The sequence below is a fragment of the Cyprinodon tularosa genome, unplaced genomic scaffold, assembly GCF_016077235.1.
Source record: "Cyprinodon tularosa strain WSP-4 unplaced genomic scaffold, ASM1607723v1 ctg324, whole genome shotgun sequence".
Taxonomy (NCBI): Eukaryota; Metazoa; Chordata; class Actinopteri; order Cyprinodontiformes; family Cyprinodontidae; genus Cyprinodon; species Cyprinodon tularosa.
Genome location: NW_024039035.1, coordinates 285,864 through 308,532, shown reverse-complemented (window position 1 = coordinate 308,532; position 22,669 = coordinate 285,864). Strand labels below are relative to the sequence as shown.

The following is a 22,669-nucleotide window of genomic DNA, read 5'->3' as shown; positions in this document are numbered from 1 at the left end:
CATTGTTATAAACTCCTATTGCCAAACAATGGTTAGCTGCTTACTGTGAATATTGGTTGTAGATTTCACTACTTTCGCACTTGGATATAAAGCAATGTCAAGCCACATTGAGGCAATGCATGCAAATTTAATAAACTACAGAGAGAGAATTGAGGGAGTATAAATAGACATTAAAGCAAAAATGTGTGCTGTACTTTATAGATGGGCTCAAACAAATCTGCAGATTTTAAACATAAAACTGTGCTACAAAAACAATTTTAGTTAACTATCTGGGTTTCCTAAGTCCTTTTTCCACTGTGTATAGATGTGTCACCACAAAGGTCAAGGGTAGCTAATGCTACTTTTTACAGAACTCATAGATTTTTTATCACTCACGGATTAAGCAACAGGAAAAAAATATGTATGTTAAGATGTGCTTTTATTTTGGTAGTCCCGACTCCGGATGTGAAAACTCCAGTCTTTCTTTTCTTATGGAACGTTAGTGGAGTTACATAACACTCCTTACCAGTTAGTGGCGGAAATGCTCACTTAACGTTTTTGCCAAACGCCATAAAAAATTTCAATAAGAACAAGAAGAGGTTGATATAATAGATGATTTTAATGTGAAACGTTTTATTTTATGAAAAAGATAAAAAAAAAACGGAAATGAAAAGGTTTCACATCAACCTGGACGATTCTGCGTTCACTAAAGAAAGAATACCGGTATGTATTCTTTAGTCCTTCTTAGCATAATGTAGCTTTGTTTATAGCTAACTGTTTTAAACTTCTATTTAAATAACGTTCTCTTTTGACTTCCTTTTTCAAAATAGTATATCAAGAACATTATCATGGGTCGTCGATTTTCTACAAACCTACACATTTTCATTCGCAGTTTTTAAAAACTCTGTTAATTTTTATTTTACAGCCAAAGTCTCAGTTTCAGTCAAAACAAAACACAAGCTCTCCATCAACGTCCAGCACAGAGCCAGTTGCTAAATGCTCTGTGCAGCCCCTCTCCTATGCAGAATACATCGTCCAGAGTAAAGGTACAGCAGCTGCAGCTCCACAGAGAAATGTTGCCCCCAAACAGCCCATGACAGGAGGAGCTGGGGTCTGCAGTCTGCAGCCAAAGGAGCCAGAATCTGTATCATCCAGCACTGGGGGCTCTGAAAAGACCCAAGAGTGTGATAAAAGGACTGAAGCTCAACTCGAGGAGGGCAAAAAGAATAAGGACAAACTAGAGCCATCTGAGAGGAGCTGTCACAAGTCAGATCCAAGCCTCATCCAGGGTCCAAAACCAGTGGGCTCTGGGAGCAGCATTATTGTCAGTCCTCGACAGGTAAGCTTGGACTCAAGGTGGAAGGTGTCCTTTTATGTGCTTCCTTTTATCATCTCATGCTGGTGAAGATTCTTAGTCATCCAGGTCATCCCTTAGCAAAAAGTAGTATACTTGAAGTATATTTTATTAAGAATACTTAAGTATAAGTTTAGAACGTATACCGTACAATGTACTTTTAGTGTATTTGAAGAATTACTAAAGTAATACTTTTTTGAACTAAATTGGGACATTTTTAAGTTTACTAAAGTATACTTAAAGTATACTTTATTAAACAATAATGTAAACAATAGTATAGTCAAGTACACTTGAATTATATGAAGTATATGAAATATAGTTTAGAATAAGTAAACTCTACGTGCACTGCCTGATTTTAAGTATGAAATTAGTGCACTTTTAGTATACTTGAATAAACTGCTTTTTGCTAAGGGATAGTTATTCCAAAAAAGTTAAAAGCAATCCGCCAGACTTTTTTATGTTCATTAAAAGTCATTAAATAATTATTTTTTTGAATTACGGCCTGAATTGGCCATAAAATTTATTAAATGTGATTATTTTGGCAGATTTATTTTGGCATTTAAAATGCTTTATTTAGAAAAAAAAAAGTTTATAAAAACAATTTATTAAACGATATATATATTTGCAAATATATCGCGATATATTATATTGATTGTAAAGCCTATGTTCAGAAAAGAAGCTTGAGACGGAGAAAAGGCTAGAGAATGGGCAAAATGCTCATTTCAACAAAAGTGGCTGGAAATCGAGGAATTGCAGCTTGCCCACGGTAAAGATGAAGAAGGAATTTGCTGTGTATATATGGAATCAGGGGTACTTGTTAAATGCATTAAAATTATATCTAAGAGCATTAAAAAGCATTAAATTAGAGTTGCTCATTCCTGTATAAACCCTGTTCTAAGTTTGAAAACGAAGACAGGGGATCAAAACATCTCGCCTGTTCAGTCAGGCCAACAATTCCCTCTAACAACACCCTTTCAGAGGCGTAGACTAGTATTGGTATTGACGGCTTATAAAGAACTCAAACGACTCCCCTTTCGTAAGTGGCGTAGCCATTCTTCGGGTACAATTTGCATGTTTTCTAAACCAAAACAAGGCATTTTTTGGTCCTCGAACTCAACGAGCATTCTGACATTTTGAATTGAAAAAGCTTCCTGGATGGGAAGCGAAACGTCTTCCAACTTGGATTGGTTTTTAAGTTTTTTTGAATGTGCATCATCTTGTCCATTTGCTCATTTGCTTGTTAGTGAGTATTGCCTGTTATTTTTTGTTAAAGACGGAATACTGTGTTTGTTTTTGGTTTTGCAGAGGGGTAATCCCATTCTAAAGTTTGTTAGGAGTGTCCCCTGGGAGTTTAGAGAAGTTGCGCCCGATTACATCCTGGGACAGACAACTTGTGCTCTTTTCCTTAGGTGAGTGGTTTTGGAAGGCTATTAGATTAACAAGAAATGATCTGTCTGAACAAATTTTCCAAAAATAGAGCCGGAGAAAAACAAGGCAGTGGCAAAAGTTTTATTAAATATTGTGACGAATTCCAGGCCAGTACTTTTACAATTTTTCACCTCGTCTGTTGGTTGTATGTCATTGCAATATTTACTACACATTATTGGTCTCCTGTAGGTCTATGATGCTGATATGTGTATATTTGTGTGCTGTGGGTAACTACTGCAGTAATGGTAGATTCACATGGGATGATTTTTTCGGGCGACTGGAGTGACAGATTTAGCTGTTACCATTATATAGCGGCACGCAGCAGGAGTTATGTGACTGACTTGTTTCTAGCAACGTCACAGGCGTGATTTTGGCTATGCCAGCGGCACTACACCTGCAAAGGAGCTGGAAAATCTGAACTTCTGTGTATTGTCATGTTGCTACCACTAATCAGGGTCTGGAAACAGGTTGAGCAAACTCTCTTAGTGAAACGGAAAACTCAGTTTCCTTATTTCAGGTTTAGAAAACTTTAAGTAGCCTGCCTGAAGTCCTATAACTTGTCTGCTATTATTGCATATTATTATGCATTTATTAGTATTATGGTGAAATATTGGAATGTGTCATCTGCCCTTAAAAGTAAATAATTTAGCACCAAGGATGATGACTTGTTGGGTTTATGTTAATTGGTGAAATCTTTTCCTAACCCTTATTCTGTTCTGTGTTTTATTTTTCTCAATTTGTCAATGGTTTTGGGCCTGATTTGAAGCCTGAGGTATCACAACCTAAACCCGAACTATATCCATGACCGTTTAAAGCAGCTTGGAAACGCATTCACCTTACGAGTGTTGCTGGTTCAAGTAGATGTGGTAAGTAATATGGTAATGATTGATAAGACTGATACCAGTTGGTACCTATGCTGCAGACAAACACTATAGCTGTCAGAGTAGAGTGGAAAATTGTTTCATAAATCCGTGTCTTTTAGGAATGAAACAAATATTTGAATTAATCATTGTTAATCGATTATTAAAATAATCATCTACTAATTTAGTGACATGCCATTAGCTATAAGAGAAACTTACTCAGAGCACTAATTATGCAAAGTACCTTGTTAGGAACATGAGGAACAATCATATCTCTGATATAAGATGGAGCTTGGCCATTTAAAGCTTTATATGTGAGAAGTAGGATTTTAAATTCTATTTCTTGATTTAACAGGAAGCCAATGAAGACAAGCTAGGATAGGAGAGATATGATCTGCCTTTTTAATTTTCAACAACAGTCTGGCTGCAGCATTTTGGATCAGCTGAAGGCTTTTAACTACAGTTTGTGGACTTCCTGATAGTAAAGAATTACAATAGTCCAGCTTGAAGTAACAAATGCATGGACTAGTTTCTCAGCATCAGCCCTGGACAGGAGATTTCAAATTTTTTGCAATATTCCACAGACGAAACAAGGAAATTCTAGAAACCTCTTTGATATGGGATTGAAATGACAGGTCCCAAAATTAACACCAAGATTTTTTTATTTTATTATCTAAAGTGACTGACTAATCAGCTTCTTTTTCAAAGACTCTGGTCCAAAGACTATAACTTGTGTTTTGTCTACATTCAGCAGCTGAAAGTTAAGAGTCATCCGGGTTTTTGTGTCTTCAAGACATGCCTGTAATCTATGTAATGGGTTAGCTTCGTCTGGATTTATAGACAGATATAGCTTAGTATCATCAGCATAACAATGGAAATGAATCCCATGCTGTGAAATAACTCTACCGATGGGAAGCATTTATATAGTAAAGAGAATTGATCCTAGCACTGATCCCTGTGGTACTCCTTTAGGTATCCCTGGAGCATGAGGAAGCTCTATCATTGACGTGAACAAACTGATATTGGTCAGATAGAAACTATTTAAACTCATCTAGAGCTATTCCTTGATTTCCCACATAATATTCAAGTCTTTTTAAAAGAATATTATGATCAACTGTGTCAAATGCTGCAATGAGTTCTAACAGGACAAATACAGATACAAGTCCTTTATCTATATATTGGTGACTTTCACCAGAGCTGTTTCAGTGCTTAATGAGCTCTAAAGCCAGGCTGAAGCTCTTTAAAAAGTTGTAAGTGGTCGCACACTTATTTGGCAGCTTCTTTCTCAAGAATTTAAGATAAGAAAGGAAGATTGAATATAGGTCAATAATTGACCTAGTCATCTGAGTCAAGAGAAGGTTTCTTGAGTAAAGGTTTAATTACAGTTACCATAAAAGCCTTTAGTACATATCCGTGTAACAGGGATAGATTCATTATTCCTTAAGAAACCTTTTCGCTCTGATTATTAATCGATTAATCGAAAAAATAATCAGCAGATTAATCAAGTTTCAAAATAATCTTTAATTGCAGCTCTAGTTAACTACAAAAAAATGTTTTGATGAAGTCTATCCTTTTCTATCTTGCTGTGATGCACCAGCTAATGCAAAGTTACATTACATGTTTAAGTTAGTTTTATATAGTTCTGGTAATTGGTGTTTGTTTTTGTTTTTTTTACAGGTTTGCTTATTTTATTCTTTATTTAAAAAAACAAAAACAAAAAATGATGAGAAGACAAGGGGGGAAAAAAAACAGATTTGTTTGTTTTCTTATTTTTGTATACGTTTTCTATTTCCTTTGTACCTACACTTGCAATAGATTCTTTTCATGTTCAACAAAATTATTTGAACCCGAATCTAACTCGTTATTGTTTAGATTTAAAAATAAAACACTGTTTTTAAGGGTGTTTACAACTTATATATTTATAATATTTAAAATATTTAAAGCCGCAGAAACCTTCAAACCAATATTTTCATTCCTAAATAGATATGTTCAAACTGGTTACAAGTTGATTTGAAAAAGGAAAGTCATCTTTTTCACAGTTAAATTATTAAAATCAGTTTTAACAGAAGAGTGACTCTAATGTAAGCTGTTCTTGCTGAGCTGTTCATCCATGAAGTATATCTTAATTCCACAGAAATAGATTTGCTTACTAATAGTGCAGCTGAAACATGCAGCTGCTTACTATTTTTGGCACAATAGGCAACAGCAAAAATGTCAAAAAAGAGATGTCACAAAATGGCCTTTTTGTATAAAATTTACCTGTTATACCACTAGATCACTACCACTAGAAGAGTTAATTGTTAAGAATAATGTGGAATAATACATTGTAAATCTTTATTTATTTATTTTTTTAATACAGAAAGACCCTCATCATGCACTAAAGGAATTAGCTCGCATCTGTATCATGGCTGACTGCACTCTTATCTTGGCTTGGAGGTAAAATTACCAAATGACACACATCAGTGTTCAGTGAAACTATTTCTGTTAACTTGTGAAGTAGAAGAAACACCTATAACAGTTAAAGTTTGTAAAGATAGTATAAACCTCTACGTTTTTACATTACCTAATAATAACAGCTAAAAATACTGTAAGTCTTAAGCCGCATTTAAACTGCATTTTTTTAATCTTCTGTTTTAGCTTATTCCACTTCTTCTTTTTGTGTTTTCTTGAAAAATAAATTGGTAGTCCAGAAGAAGCAGGGCGTTACCTTGAAACATACAAGTCATATGAGAAGAAGCCAGCAGACCTTCTGAAGGAGCAAGTAGAAAAAAACTATCTTTCAAAGGCATGTATGAAGAATTGTATTCTCTAAGAAATTTATTTTTTTTTCTTGCTCTTATCTTACAAATACGCTAAACTTTTTTATATAAATAAGACGATCTAAAATGCTGAAAAACAGCTGATTTGACTGAATTGATTCATCTTGTGTTTATTTGTGTAGGTTACAGATTGCCTGACAACTGTGAAATCTGTAAACAAAACTGATGCCATAACCTTGCTATCCACATTCTCTGTGAGTATTTCTACACAAAAGATATAAAGTTGGCTTGACCAAAGCTCTTTTCAGAATCATCTATAATACTTCTTTAACAGGAGTAGTAAATGAATAAAGTAACTAAGTTTTTATTTATACAAGCTAATTAAAATATCAAGTTTTTTCATGTTTAAACTTTGAAATCTGCAAAGTACTAGGTAGTGTGTCACAAAATACCTTTCAGTTGTTGCCAGATAAGGTCAAGAAATGAAAACTATTGGGGAAATGTTTCATAAAGCATATTGATTCTACCATATCAGTATTTTAGCATATTAGCTCTCAGACTGAACCATTCAATTCAGTTGGATAGAATAATGCAGGCAGTATACAGATAACATACTTTTATACCTTTGCAGTCGGTAAAAGGAATCATTGATGCCTCTAAAGAAGACTTGGTTCTCTGTCCAGGCTTGGGACCACAAAAGGTGAAGAATATCTGTTAAGAAAGGCTTATCATGAACATGTTGAACTTTTATTAAAGATTGCTAATTTACAATGTTAACGTTTTGTGTTGACAGGCGAGACGACTTTATGACGTCCTCCATAAGCCTTTTCTGAAGTCAAAGACTGGCAACAGCTGAGATGTCAACCAACAATGTGGTTCAGAAGAGAATAGAATACGAGTAGAATAGAATAGCCTCGTACATAAAGTTTGTGTTGTATGAATAAAAAACACAGTTTAAAGTACTTATCTATGAGCACAAATGTTTTCTAAAGGTATTGCGTTACTTTGAGAATTTCCCATTGGGTTTGTGCACTACTGAAGCTGAGGATCATTTTAACTTGTACTTTCTGTATTTTGGGGATTTTTCTTTTTTTGGAATAATAAAAAAATATATTTTTGTACACTTGGTGTGATAATCATCCATTTTAAGTTACAGTACTATGAAACATTTAAAAAATTTTTTGTTGACATTTTTTTTGTTACATTTAAATATTTTAGATCATCTTAATAAAAGTTTCCTTAGAAGAAGCAGAGCAAGCGCAGACTATTATAGTATTACCAGCTTGTTTAATTTTTTTTGTATAATTTTTCTGAAATTCCCTTTAAATCTACAGTGTGTAATAATTACAGGGATATACAGTCAGAAATGTAATATATTATACATAACTTTGTTATTTATTATCATCTACGAGCTCAGCCTCTTAACCTTAATATTTGCGTTGCCTTAGAATTCGTTATTTATAATTACATAGGAGCGGGTCTCGCAGCCATGGAGGCAGACATCTTTGCACTACGGCAGCGCAGAGCCAACAAACTAGTTATTGCGAGATCGCCAAAACGTCACAACGATGTAGAAAAAATAACGGGTATATTTATTATCTTAAGTCTACATGAAATCTATACCCTACACAGACTAATGAAATACTATCTGTAAAATTATCTATGTAAACAAACCTCATCACTTGAGAAGGTAGGTGATGCGGACGTCGTGGAAGACATTTTGTCCCGTAACGCTCGCCGTACTGTTGGGGGGGAGAAGCGGTGGGGGGGAGATGTTCATGTTGCTGCAGTCTGACCGCTAGATGTCGCTAAAAGTTACACACTGTAGCTTTAATGCAAAAATCAACATTCAGTGTTTGTCACTTTAGAACGTAACCAGGAATGCAATACTAGACCGCTCTCTTTTTGGGACTGCATGGATCATTGCTTGTGTCGCTCAGAGTAGTTCTGCTGGAACAGTGAGGTCTTATAAGATCCAATACTGTGCATGTGGAAAGTAACATTGAATCAAAAAGTTGATTAAGCCATAACAAAGGGGCAATACCTTTTTCCACGTACACCCTGGTTTGTTGTGATAGCCTTTTTTACATTAAAAATCTGAATAACAAAAATCTAATTTCCCTTAAAGACACATTTTATGGAAGAGGAATAGAGCCACTGAAAAAAATAACTCATTTTTAAATATTTATTCAGTATAATATGAGAATAAAAGTCAGAATTCTGACTTTTTTTCCCCTCAGAATTCTGACTTTAATCTCAGAATTTTGGATCGTAATGTAGATGGGCATCATGAAGGAAGATGTGAGATGTTTGGGAGGAAAATTACAGAATTAGGCGACTTTTTACGTCATGCTATTTAATTAATGGAAGGACAGAGGGTGATTAAAACAAAATAGCTAGTTTAGTCATTAAAACAGACCTGGCAACGGCTTAATGCTGACATGTTTGTTGCCAGAATTCAGTCAAAATTCTGAGGTTAAAGTCAGAATTGTGACTTTTTCTCATATGATACTGACATAAAATTTAGAAATCAGTTGTTTTTTTTCAGTGGCCCTAATCCTCTTCCTTACACATTTAATTTTACATGTCTGTTGAATACTTTAATCTGTTGGAGCTGAAGATGCGTTTAAGTTAAATGTATCCCTCCGTAGGCTACATTTTGGATTACAAAAGCGAGTTGTTGAGAGCTGAACCTTTCAGTTGTTTCATTTGAAATGTATCCGAGAAGTATTATCGCTTCTACAACAGAAATATATTTTACCCTATTTGTGTTTCAATAAAAGCGGACGGTCTTATCCATTTGATTGTATCAAATTATCTTTAAATCCAAGAGTACCGAAATTTCCGACAACCGTGAATGCGCTTTGGTCAAAGCGTCACAAACAGGAAGTGGTCAACGTACGCTGAATAAGTTTTACCGCTTTTTGCGCAACGAACTGAAGTTGCCTTGGCTGGTACAAAGCCGGCTGGTGCTTTTCTCGAAGTTAAGTCGGATTTTTTTTTTTTTTTTAATAAAAAGTAAAATTCAGGTATGTCCAAACTTCGTGTGTAGAATATGCAGAAAGAGGAAGGAGAGGATGAGGATGCTGCTCCTCAGGAATATGTCGCCCTGTGTGATTTCACTGCCAGCGGCTCTGAGCAGGTTATTTTCCTCTCTCAGTTAAAGCTGTAGTAAGGCTAAGTAACAAAACTGACAGAAACCATTTGACCGTTTATTGTCTGACAGCTTAGTTTCTGCACAGGGGACGCCCTGCTGGTTCACTCCAAGCCTTCAGCAGATTGGTGGTGGGCAGAGCTGCAGGGGGAGATCGGATATGTTCCTGCCAACTACCTGCGCCAGGATACTGCTGGAGGGGAAGACACGTCCTTAGAGGATCCCTGGCAGGATGACGAATACTTCGGCAGTTATGGGACACTGGTTAGTAGAAAGAAAAAAAAAAACTAGTTTTCTATGTGTCAGTGTCTCTTTGCTATTTTTGATACACGTTTCTATTGGTTTGTTGCATTTTAATCATAATAACGATAGAACTTTATTGATCTCACATTGGAGAAATTTACCTCTGCATTTAACCCATCACCAGTGTGGGGTTAAGCAATGGTGTAAATATCGGTAAGCAGAGACTGCAGTTGCTTAGCGGCCCCCGACCTCTTAGGGGCCCCATCATTGACACCTGATTGGCCCCTTATGCAGTTGTAAACTAGGATGTATCTTTGCAGATGTACTGTAATGGTGCGAAAATTCCTCTTAAACCCGCCTGATTGATTAGTTATTAGTTAGATTGATTGGCCAGCCCTTATTTATACCCCAAGACATGGCAGATTTCAACATGACGGTGAGCCGACGACACCAATAGCAAAGCAGACAGTGGTACTTTTAATTACTATGTTAATAACTGTGTATAGTTCATTAGACGGTTGGTTAAAAATACACTAATATATGTTTAGAACTGCAATAAAGATCTTAAAAGAATGATGTATTTGAATACTTTTTTTTTTACACTACGACTTGGAATTATGGGTAATCCAGAGCGTAGATTAAAACCATAACCGTTACGTATAATGTGTTAGCAATGATAGATAACAAAATGTGGTACTTAAGCGGATTCCAGAAAAGAAAAAGGAAAGAAGAGCTGCTGGAGGAACGGAAAAAACTAAGAAAAACCTAAATAAATACGTTCTTTCAAAGGACCGAAGAGGCAAAGGAGGACGTTGCTGCTGCAGTGAGTAAAGATTGCAACCAGGAGATGAATGGAGAGAGCATGGGTAAGGAGGGGAGCTGTGAAACTCAAGGAATCCCGATAAAACACTTTTACAGCAGAATATAGTAAAGTATCTCCATGTCTAGTGAAGGTAAAGAATAATGAAGTGTGTATGTATGGGGCATGTTTTGACCTGTCTACGGTGGCAGAGGATGGGGTGTTGTACTTCGTATGGGGCCCACCCAGATAATGTTGCTTACGGGCCTATTGTTGTGTCGTTACGCCATTTGGGTTAAGGGTCTTGCTCAGGGACCCAGAGTGGCAGTCTGTGGGAGTGTGGGGCTCGAACTCAGAAGCTCTGGATTCTAAGCTCTATGCCCTAACCCTTAGGCCGCCTCCCCCTATCAACCATGCATACTCAATGTAGAGTCTGTGTTTAATCTTGTTTATCTTTTTTGTTGTTTATTTAAGCTGCTTACACTACAATAATGCTCAACCAGCACGTTTTTTGCATTTAGAACATATAGGGTTCCATTTTAATGTTGCTCCACAACCCAAGTCAGCTGCGTTGAGGACTAAGGCCTCCGTACATGGGTTTTGCGTGCTAACCACTGCGCCACCTCCATGTCCACCCCTTTAATCTTGTTAGATTTTGCACATTATAAATTTGTTTTCATTAAGGGCATATGGCATTTTGTTTTCCTTTGTTTCAACACAAAACATTTTATAACTGGCACATGTTTGTAGATACCCCTCGTCGTTCTCTCATGGGGGGCTAATACCTGAATGCAGTGGTCATAGAGCAGAAGGCCAAAAAAGTTCTCCTACAGCCTGGGATTAGGTCAAAACTCAAGACACAAGACTTGCATTAATGATTACTTTTAGGTAATCAATGGATCCTAAATATAGCCTTAGTTACAACAGGCTAAAGTCTAAGAGGGAGTCACGAATGTTCCTAATCAAATAGTTATTCTGCAAAGAAGAATATAGCAAATGTTCTGTGTTTAGTTATTGAAAACCAGACTCTAACAAGACTTTGACTTATAAAAGGGGATTCCAGTATTTAGTCAGGGCTGATTAGAAAATAAGTTGTTTTTTTAAACCAAATTTGGGATTGCGAGTTTATTTAAATGTTCCTTTTCACTGACCAAAAGCACATAGATCTTTTATTGCTTTCATGACATTCAAGGCTTGCTTGTCCAGAGCTCGTCTTTGCAGGGCTGTACTGTTACAATTGCATGGAAAAGTGCTTACTTCTACTTGCATGTCAGAGCTTTTATATAAAGATGTTTTAAAACCATTTTTTTGTCTTATTTCTGCTCTATTTCACAATTATGTTTTATTTCTCAGACTTTATGGCTGGAACATAATAAAATATAAACAGCTGTTCCTCAAGTTTGATAATTTGGTAAGGCACAGAATATTCAGCTCCACAAACTTCCATAATTAATCAGATATGACACGAGTTTATAGTCATGAGTACCTTATACAAACTCTAATGATTTGCTTCAATATTAAAGTGCTTCAGCAGCCATTTTATGGGGATTTAAAGTGACATGAAAGGAGAAAGAGGACAAACCTTCACTGCAGATGTTACTACTCTGTAATGCAACACTGTCATTAAGGAAATTAGAAGTATGCCACAACTAGAATGCACATGAAAGTAAAGGCTCATTTACAAATTCAGACAATGAAAAGCCAAACAATGAAATCAGCGTTTGACAAGATGATCTTGCCGACAGTTTTGTGCAGAATTTCTCCCCGTTATATCAGTCCTTTGGTTGTGCACATTTCCGTGCACCTTTCCATTTGTGGAAATAAAGACTACGATTAAATCAATGGCTATTTTGCACTTTTACAGCTCACAACAGAGCACATAAGATTAAATTCCACCTTGACTGAAGAAAGTTGTTGAATAAACTTGAGAAGGACATGGCATAAAGACAAGTACTTTATTACAAACCTGTCTCCTTCCTTAGAGCAATGAACAAGCACCATGGATTTATCAATGCACACTGCTGTTAGGATGCTTATACTTCAGACCCATGATCAGGGTTGTGGATTCTAATTTGCACAAACTTCAGTCAGATAAAGGATCAATGAGCCAAACTGACTAGATTAGCATACTTGATAAAACATCCTCTCTACTCTCCTGTCTTCTCTGCTGCTAAGAGGGAGCATGCATGGAATCACAGATGCACATGATTCAGATCACAGATAGTAACATTTGTAAACCCCTTAATGTAATGTTGCACAGAGGCTTCACCTGGAGATGCTGTCGGACAGGAGCCGCACAGAGACGTACCGACAGGTTATTATCAGGAACAGCTCTTCACTGAGGAACAAGGTGGTTATGGACCTCGGCTGTGGGACCGGCATCATCAGCTTGTTCTGTGCTCAGCTGGCACAGCCCTCACTGGTAAATTTGGCTTAGTTGGACATTTTCTGTTTATTTTGGTTTATTTTAATACAATGTTTTTTTTTTTTCACCTTTAGAAGGGCACTTATTAACTAAAAATAACCAAGAATATATTTTTTTTCTCTTATAATAAAAACATGTTCTAGCTTATTTTTCCTGCTGCTTTTCAGATCTAAAAACTTAGATTTTTGTGTGTCAGTTCGTGTGTTCTTGGTAATGGTTTCCTTAACCCAGCATTCTGTAAAGTTTTCCATTTTGTCTCATTTGAACGGGGCACTTTCTATTGCCGCCTCATGGCTTGTGGCAAACTACTTTGATTAATACTCCTAGCAGGCCAGTCATTTTCAGTGGATGGCCATGTCCTGGTAGGTTTACAGTCTACTTTCCTCTTTCCATTTTATGATCATAGACTGAAGAGTTTTCTGTGGGATGATAAAAGCTTGAGATATTGTTTTGTTTAACCCTAGATTAAGGTTTCCCTTAATTGACCTGCATGCTATTTTCCTGGTTCTTTATGCTCTCTTATAAACCTCTACGGGTTTCCCAGTTGGCGGCTGTATTTCTACATATATAACAGTACACCATGGTGAACTCCTTGTATTAATTATGTGAGATCGGAAGGGGTGACTGGTTTGAATTTAGGGGCACAAAATTAGAGAGTGCTCAAAAATAAGTAAGTACTTTGATTTTACTAACTTTAAAACTGTGCAAAATCTGTATTAATGTACAGTTATAGACTGCTTTATGTTGATCTAGCACAAATCCTAATAAAGTCTGTTTCATTTAGTGGTTGTGACATGACACTGTAGATGTTATATGTGCTCCATGTTACTTATTAGTCTATGCATACCTCCATCTGTTGGGTGAGCAGGGTTACTGCTGTGAAAACAGCTACTTGTCAATGCTGCTCTAATTGATTGTGGCCTGTAGGTGTATGCTGTAGAGGCCAGCTCCATGGCGGAGCACACCAGGCAGCTGGTGAAGCAGAACGGCTATGAAGAGGTGGTCACTGTCCTGCAAGGTCGAGTGGAGGAGCTTGAGCTGCCAGAGCAGGTGGACATCCTGGTGTCTGAATGGATGGGCAACTGCCTGCTGGTAATCATTAAACTTTCAATACTATGAGCTTTACGTTTTTCTCAACATACGCTCAATATCCTTAGTTCTAAAGGTCCAGTGTCTTGCACCTTTTTAGATGCGTCTCTGCTTCAACACATCTATAATAACACATCTAGAATAATAAGGTCAGTAAGATGACTCCGGAGAACTTGACTGTATACTGGGGAGGTAATTCCGTCATTTGATTTAGCTGTATTGAAGCAGAAACACATCAAAAAGGTGCAGGACACTGACCCTCAATGACTGTAATTGAAGGACGCTGACATATGTAGATGATGATACATAGACATTGACGCTGTGGGCCTCAATAGTCTGCTGCAGCACGTGACTGATCTGCTTACTTTTCAATAAATAAAGGGCAGTAAAATGCTGCTAATTTTCCCTATATATTTATAAACAGGCCTTTCATAGCTCGAAAAGAATAAGCCCAGCCAATTAGCATTTTTTTTTCAAATCACTTAACATCTGCCCCTGCCCCTATCATAAGCACAGTTACATTTTTTCCAAATAACAATCAGATCCAGCACAGTTTAATTGTGCTGGCAGCCTTCACAGCCTTTCTGCGGGGTTTAAGTTAGGGCGAGGAAATTTGGGCTGCTATGTGTCTTCTTCTCTTTTTCCAAAGAAGGACAAACATGCCAATTGAGTGAATTACCAATCATCTCCTTTATTTAACTGGATTGCATAGTTGAATACTTTTTTCCTGCAACACTCTAGAAATACAAGATTGATAAAGTTCTTTGACGATGGCGCACTGGTTAGCGCGCATGACCCATGTACGGAGGCCTTAGTCCTCGATGCGGGTGACCCGGGTTTGAATCCGACCTGTGGTCCTTTGCCGCATGTCTCTCCCCCTCTCTCTCATACCCCCCTTCCTCGCAGCCTACTGTTAGAAAAACTAAACACTTGTGCCATACAAACAAAAAAATTCTTTGACAGTGCTGTATTAGCTTTGTATTCTACAGGCCTTTTCCCTGGTTTCAGACTTTATTTTAGCTCCTCATAGGATTTGAAAATCTATTTTTTTTTTCTTTTTTTCTTCCTGATGTAGTTTGAGTTCATGGTGGAGTCAGTTCTCTTGGCCCGGGATCGCTGGCTAAAGGATGGCGGTGTGATGTGGCCTTCCTCAGCAGCTTTAACCCTGGTTCCATGTCAAGCTGACAGCTACTACTCAGAGAAAATGGCCTTCTGGGAGCGGCCATACGGCTTGGACTTTACCCCGCTACAGTAAGAGCCTCTGGTTAGGTGTAGTAGCTGGAAATTGTCCTTTTCTCCACTTTTATTTCTGTTTACTTCTCATTTGCAGAGCTTTAACTTAAATGTGTAGTCTTTACTTTAATGTTTGATATATACCCCTGATCAGAATCTTAAGACAAGTGAAACGATACTAAAATTTGTTTTTTTGTGCAATCAGATCTTAAAGATTCCAAGTTGGTGGTCTGAAGCTTAACACCATGAGGATCAACTCTTGCCCTACATACCTGAAGGAAAAAACTGCCATACATTCAATTGATATACAGAATGAGTCTGCATCAGAAACAGTAGCACATTATTTCTTTTTATATATTTATAAAATATGTTTCAAGTTAAAGCTGTGAAAAATGCAGATATATAGAGATACATACTCTCCCAAAATATATGTATATAAAAAAACATTGTGGAAACTGTGCATTATAGTTTTAATAGGTATCCCTAGTAATATAAAGATGCTGTCAGTTGTGTCTAACAGCTCAAGTTTTCTGTTATTGTATTACAGCCAGTTTCTGACCTTTAATGCTGAAGGTTATAAACTAATTTTAAAAAAAGGAGGTTCATGTGACTCATAACTTCGAAGCACCAACCCGCAGTTTGTACGACTGCAGATGACTCCTGCCTCTCACATCACAGTCGCACAATTTATATTACCGTCCAGCAGTGGCGGCCGGCCCATAGAGGGCGCTGGGGCACCGCCCTCCCTGATAAGAAGAGAGAAACGTAAAATATATTTTTAGAAATTAACTCATAAATGTCAGTTTTACTCTCTAGAGTGTGTACCTATGAGCAAAACAAATTGTATAAACTACATTTCCCTATCTACTGTCATTCATTTGTGGATATCCACAGACAGACTCCTACCGTCTCTGTCTTGGGGCTGTGATCGGACAGTCCCACATTTGCAGAGAATCTGTCAATCATGTACTATTGCTAGGTGAATTTAATAATTGAATGGCCAATCAGCGTCTCAGAATTTTATGGTTTGGGGCTCTGAAAATACTGCGCTTTGACAGGCTTCTGCACCCAAGCAGGTGCAGACAATTAGTGGGATGATGGCGAACGTAACGAGCGAGATGCAGCTTCCACCAAATTCGGTGAGATCCTTATTTATCTACTCGTTTGCCAGAAGAACATCCCTGTTGTAGGGTATGAAAATTTCATGTCATGGTTATTGTGACTGTGACGAATCCACCTCGTCACTTAAAATAACCTCTTAACTTTGCGTGCCACACACACATTCCTGTTATACTGTGTTTGTGAGGACCAATATACACTCGCGCTGAGCCCAGTAGCGCCATTAACTTAAAACACACAAGCTGTCCTGGTTACCTGCTGGCGTATTGAGGGTGCACACTTAATATTCCAGTGGGGTTAGCCGCGTGTGTGTGTGTGTGTACGTGTTTATGCTATGGGGACTTGTCATCTTCAGTCTGGCAGCGTCTTTGCTGGGTTCAAACCCAGTTTGGTGTAATTGAATAAGTCAATGAATCTGTGTAAAGGAATTAAGTTGTAAAAATTATTTGTTTTTGTATATCAATTGTTTGTGGAGGTTTTATATGGACAAAACTGATTTATGAGAAGAAATCAGAAATAAGAGAGCCGGAGGTGAGGGGCTTAAACTATTTAATGAGGGCTGTGGGAAGAAGAGCGGCCATTTCTGTTTTCTGTGTCTTTGTTACATTGCTGGTAACTGGAGGGAGGCTGAGGCCCAGAGTATCTTGTATATGTTTAATTTCTTTTGCACCCTGTTTTGAGTTTTTGAGCACAATAAATCACCAACACCGGTAACCCGACTGAGCCTGGATTCTTGGAGGCCAAAGAACCCCGTCACAGTGACCAAAATCATCACTGTTACTGTTATTATATAGTAAATTAAATCATTACTGTTAAATTGTATTTCATTTCCAATTGTTTATTTGAATTCTTATTCTGGATTAGTTGGAGACATACACTAGGCTATATCAGCCCCACCAAAAATATTTTTCACCAGCCGCCACTGCCGTCCTGTGATATATATCAATGGTCAAGCTTTGCAGAGCTCTTCTATGACCTCATGTAGAGTCATTCTGATTTTTTTTTCTGAGATTCTGGAGTTAAAGTAACCAAAAAGTGTAGTGATAGACTCCTAAAAGATTTTCCCCAGGGCTGGACCTTAGGATGTGATTGGCTGAAATGTATTTCTTTTTTCTTTTTCAAAATTTAAAACTCTTATTCAGCGTCATTTCTTACCTGAATGTTTCATGTGACACAGTGAAAGGGGGCCTCATAAACAAATTAGGCTTTTGACCTACAGAATACAATTCAATTAAACCTCTCACTTTAAAATAACAGAATTACTTGACAGAAGCTACCAACAAAAAGCTAAAATTTCTCTTGGCTTTTGCACCAGTTTCAAGGCTGTGCTGTTTTCATATTCTAGTAAACCGATTAGTCAGAAAAAGCCTAAAAATTTGAAGATTTTATCAACACTTCTGCTTTTTCGTCACATTCAATAAAATATATTTTGTTTTATCTTGATGTATATGACAAAAAAAACTACTGATATAAATAGACAAGTAAAACAAAAGAGAGAACACAAGCATGAATCAGCTAGAACAACCTGCACAGTCCCAGAAGAGGATTAGATTTTACAGAAAAGTGATAAAGTGCACAGTTATGACATTTAGCCTAATTTAAGTATTTGTCACTAGAGTTGTACATGCATAAACAATTATTTTTTTTCACCATCCATGGACGGCTGGTGTCCTGCAACCATAGGATGTATCTGTGGACCTAATCATGCACTGAACTACCTCCTCAAATACAATCAAATACAGTCTGAGTTTTGCTAATGATCAATTTCTATTTGGTTGTTTAAGATGCATGTAAAAGTTGCAGGAAACTGCAGTTCTACACATGTGCTGTAGATGGAGCTAAATATTAAAATAATGGGAAGAGGTCTTCAAAATTTGAAAACATGAAGCTCAGTTCTAAAATGTTTAAATCCTGGTGGGAATAATAAAAAAAAGTCTTCTAGTCAATAAAATCTTCTAGTAAATTTGGTCCCTTTTAGATGTTTTTTTCTCTTTTAATACAGCTTTTATTATTAATTTTTTATTTTTGTTTTATTTTTATGTATTTTTGAATGCTTTTCTTTTTTGTAGTACTTTGAGGTCTTTTTGATGAAAAGTGCAGTGTAAATTAAATGTATTATTATTATTAAAATGAACTGTTTGATAGTTTTGATATCAAAAAAATGTTTTACACTGATTATTTAAAACCATATACATAATTAAATTTTTTAAGTTTTACACAGAAACTGATTTTTACTTTTTTAAGTTTTTACAGAGTGACTTTGTTTCGGCTGAAAGAGTCGTCATCTTGCAATCCCATCCCAGCTTCCTCCTGTGACGTGTCTACGTGCCTCTAGACATTTGAGAGAGGGATTGGATGAATGTGGCTATAGTGTAAAAATCTTGACGGGGCAGTGTGACTAGATTATGATGATTGGCTTATTTCCCATCAGCAAAAAAAAAACTTTTCATCTAATAGGAAATAATATTCATTCTGGATAAACAGCTCCCGTACAAGTGGAAGAAGATGGATGGATAGATAGATAAACTGTGGTATGAATAAATTTGGACTTCCGTATACACACTAAAGTACAAATTTAATGGCACCCCAAGATAAAGATAAATAACAAATGTTATCATGTCTCTATCTGTTTATTCAGGACGTGTTTTCAGTCCCTGAAGAGAAGTAGGATCTGTAGAAAACTTGCACAGACCTGAATGTGGTTTTATTATCCTGTAGTTTATAAATACCAGATATAAAGTTATAACTTTATTGATATCCAAACCCATAATAGCACTGCTTTTATTGGTTGTAAAATAATTAAGATAGCCAGAAGAAAATATGTAACAGTGACGATTTCTCATTGAATACCAGTGAGGCTAAACTTTCCCTGTAAATTTCATAAAATTATTGGTAAAATATTAATTGCGAAACGTCATTAATATAGTCATTAAACTGCATTAAATATGCAATAAAATGCACCAGATTCCATGAGTGTGTTGTGCATTAATCAGCTGCTTATTCTGCTCTTGGACATGATCTACCCTCTGCTCTTGAGCAGCACAACGCTGCCTGTCAGTCTCTATGAGAAATTACTGTTGAGGTTTGCATTGAGGTAAGCAGCAAGAAAGAAGATGTCTGATTGGATATCACACCAAAAGGGAGGCTAAACCTTTAGAGGGTCTGTGAAGCAAGGGCTGGTGGTGAAACTGGTTGCTCAATGCTGTTTGGCAAGCATACGTAATTTTATGTGTTTCAACATTTGTTAATGTATTATATGAGGTTTGAATTTAATTAACATCACTGAGCTTCCCCTGTCTCAGAGAGCAGAAGCCACCACTTATGTTTAATAAATAATATATCGCAGAATAATTGACTAAATGATAATAATCGAGGGGTATCATGTGCAAAAAGATACAGCTTCTTCACCATTTGTGTTATTAAACTCCAGTGCTTTAAAAAGGATTAAAAGAGGCATTTAAAAATTAATAAAGTTGTCTGTAGGAGCAAGCCCATTCCCCCTTTGGGTTCCTCATTAAAGTTTTGTCCCCGCAGGCCTTTGGCACAGCAGGAGTTCTTCACCAAGCCAAAGTTTAGCCACGTCGTTGACCCCGAAGACTGCCTCTCTGCTCCCTGTGATGTCTTCCACCTCAATATGTACACTGTTCAAGTAACAGAGCTTGAGGTATCAAATGGATTTCTTTTATCTCATGCTGCTGCAGCTCTTATGCTTGGCTTTTAGTTCTAACAGAGGGAAGTTTCTTTTCTCAGGAAATGAAGGGGGAGTTTCACTTTTGTGTGACGAAACCTGGAATTTTCCATGGATTTACGGCCTGGTTCACTGTTCAGTTTGAAAGCTTGGAGACAGGAGGAGCAACAGTGGAGCTAAACACTGGACCAAACTCTGAGTAAAAATAATTAAAATGAAATCCCCACATACAGGAGCATCTCAAGGGAATAGATTACAGCTAAAAAGTCTACTTGTTTCAGTGATATGCAAAGCAATTTTTCCCCCTTCAGCCTGTATTTGGATTCACTTTTATGCACCAAATAAAGAATATAATCTTGCTTTAGGATAAACTTAAGGCAAGAGTCTCAAATGGTTTAGCAACATCCTCTCATCCAGATCCAAACATCCAAACACCTGGAAGAGCAACCACAGCCTTCATTTGAAATCTAATAGTGTTGATTATTCACCGCATCCCCAAGACTGGACAGCAGGGTGTCCAACTCTTGTCCTTAGGGGCTGGTGTCCTGCTGATTTGAGATGTGTCCTTGTTGGGACACAGCCTATTTAAACGACTAAATTACTTCCTTAACATGTCTTTAAATTATCCAAAAGACCTGATATCTAAAATATATAGGAAAACACCTGAGACCCAACTGTGCTGTAAAGTATCTTAATTAGACCATAGAATCCATTTCAGAGGCTCTTTACTTCCTTTGCCTGTTTTATTATTTCTTCCAAATGTGCTATATAAAAACTTGAAGATTTGCCGATTTATTTAATTATATGTTTTTTACCCATTGTGATTTTGTACAGATTTGCTACCAGCTTTTCGCAGCTTTCCCTCGACTAAATTTTCCATTAATCTGTTTTGAGCCAACCTGTAGAGGTTTATGACAGCTGTCAAAGCAGCAGTCTTCCTCATTATTTCTTAGGCCATAACATTTCTAAGTGTTCTTAAATGTTCTTTGTTGTTTTGAATTGTATTCTGAGAAATGCAGTGATAACTGGCTGTAAAACGTAAACATCCGTCACCAGAATTCAGGTCTTCACTATGCGTAATGACTTCACACTATATTTCAATTCACAGAGATCCAGGTATATTATAAATTGACAATTAATTCTCTAACTCCTCAGTCCAACCCACTGGAAGCAGACTTTGTTTATGCTGGACGAACCAATCCATGTGTACGCTGGGGACTCCATCCATGGTAACATCACTCTGTGCAGAAACCCAGTGTGGAGACGTCACATGACCGTTACCCTGCACTGGAACATCAACAGCAGCACAAACGACTGCCAGGCAAATATCTCAGTACAGGCCTTTGGTTCTAAATCTGTTTGTTATTTGATCCCATTTGTTTACTTCCTCTTTATGTCGTCAGGTTGGAACAAAAAGTTTCCCCATGTGGAGGTGACAATGGACCAGCTGTGAGAGTCAACAGTAAACCAGTCTGTCAGCTCTACAGTACGCCTGTGAGCTACTGCCTAACACTGAAGTAGTTACAACAAATGCGATGCCCAGAGGATAAACTGGCAGGACATTTGAGTCTGTCGAGATGAACCCACAACAAGTCACTCTGTAGGAGCAGAATGTAACAGAAGAAGAAACTGAGGAGTCACTAATGGAGCAATGGGGGTTTTATTGAAGGAGTAGCTGGGCTGAGCTTGGTGTTTAACACATTACTCTGTCAGATACAACAGAAGAAGAATGATTTTTATCACACTTATCAAGTCTTTTATAACTGTTTTGAAGGAAAACGAATCTATTTTTTCAATTATACTATACGGATGACAGAATTTCAAATAATTTGAAATCATTTATTTTTTATACATAAAGACAAAAAAGGATGTTTGTTCCATTAGCTTTTCATTCTAAAGCTTGAAAAAAAAAATTAGTTGTGGGCAGATGACTGACAAGAAGGTTAACCATTTGTCTAATAAGGAAAACACTTTTAAGATTTCCCATAATATCAATATCATTCCCAACACTCCCTTGTTGCTGTGCACTGCTGGTCAGGGGGTTTAAACTATGGTTATTTTGTCATACCTGAAGGACCCGTCAGTCTTTTTAAGTTATCACTGTTATAAAAAAAATATAGACAATAAACTATTGGCTAGATTTGCAAGATGTCTAAGATTCTACCACTACATTTACTAAGTGTTAGGCTTTCAAGCTGGTGTACATTTTTCAAATGATGACCTTTCAGCTAATTTGAATAAAACCATTGAAATTTATGTTAAATCCATTGTTTTATTTTATATATTTTTTATTTTTAAGATGTTTTAATATAGCAAGTATTCAGCAATTAGACAACAGTTTTACCTTACAAAAAAGACATAGGTTCTTGGTCCCAGTTACATGGAGGGGGGAAAGAATCAAACATTTCTGTATGCTTTGGGGGGGTTGTCCACAAAGGATATGTTTTGCACACTTGTTAAAATAGAAAACAACCCCTAAGTTTATTTCTAATTAATTGCAGCTGAAATTCCTGGGGGTTTTTTTTGTTGTTTTTTTCCT

The 22,669-nt window shown here is 36.9% G+C and overlaps 2 protein-coding genes across 5 annotated transcripts; both read left to right on the top strand.

Annotated features, from left to right (window-relative positions):
• The first annotated feature begins 519 nt into the window (after nucleotides 1–519).
• On the top strand, nucleotides 520–7,503 carry ercc1 (excision repair cross-complementation group 1). Its single transcript, XM_038293318.1, has 9 exons — nucleotides 520–702; nucleotides 905–1,318; nucleotides 2,639–2,742; nucleotides 3,528–3,627; nucleotides 5,981–6,057; nucleotides 6,307–6,406; nucleotides 6,563–6,634; nucleotides 7,012–7,080; nucleotides 7,174–7,503. The coding sequence occupies exons 1-9, from the start codon at nucleotides 646–648 to the stop codon at nucleotides 7,234–7,236; spliced, it is 1,056 nt and encodes a 351-aa protein (XP_038149246.1). The 5' UTR covers nucleotides 520–645; the 3' UTR covers nucleotides 7,237–7,503.
• Nucleotides 7,504–9,273: 1,770 nt separating this feature from the next.
• prmt2 (protein arginine methyltransferase 2) lies at nucleotides 9,274–22,384 on the top strand. Of its 4 annotated transcripts, none has more exons than XM_038293360.1 (9): nucleotides 9,279–9,522; nucleotides 9,612–9,798; nucleotides 12,837–12,998; nucleotides 13,929–14,093; nucleotides 15,166–15,341; nucleotides 19,977–20,106; nucleotides 20,193–20,329; nucleotides 21,286–21,451; nucleotides 21,534–22,384. In XM_038293360.1, the coding sequence occupies exons 1-9, from the start codon at nucleotides 9,458–9,460 to the stop codon at nucleotides 21,564–21,566; spliced, it is 1,221 nt and encodes a 406-aa protein (XP_038149288.1). In that variant the 5' UTR covers nucleotides 9,279–9,457; the 3' UTR covers nucleotides 21,567–22,384. The 4 variants fall into 4 exon arrangements, 2 of the variants coding, with proteins under 2 accessions (XP_038149288.1, XP_038149287.1); XM_038293359.1 differs by having other exon boundaries at nucleotides 9,607–9,798; XR_005281503.1 differs by lacking the exon at nucleotides 20,193–20,329 and having other exon boundaries at nucleotides 9,274–9,522; nucleotides 9,607–9,798.
• Nucleotides 22,385–22,669: the final 285 nt, after the last annotated feature.

Coding starts and splice junctions, on each gene's coding strand:
- prmt2 (XM_038293359.1), top strand. CDS start 9,436: ATGCAGAAAGAGGAAGGAGAGGATGAGGATGCTGCTCCTCAGGAATAT. Junction 12,999..13,928: donor AGCTGGCACAGCCCTCACTG/GTAAATTTGGCT, acceptor TGTGGCCTGTAG/GTGTATGCTGTAGAGGCCAG. Junction 14,094..15,165: donor GGATGGGCAACTGCCTGCTG/GTAATCATTAAA, acceptor TTCCTGATGTAG/TTTGAGTTCATGGTGGAGTC.
- ercc1 (XM_038293318.1), top strand. CDS start 646: ATGAAAAGGTTTCACATCAACCTGGACGATTCTGCGTTCACTAAAGAA. Junction 2,743..3,527: donor ACTTGTGCTCTTTTCCTTAG/GTGAGTGGTTTT, acceptor CCTGATTTGAAG/CCTGAGGTATCACAACCTAA. Junction 6,058..6,306: donor ACTCTTATCTTGGCTTGGAG/GTAAAATTACCA, acceptor ATAAATTGGTAG/TCCAGAAGAAGCAGGGCGTT.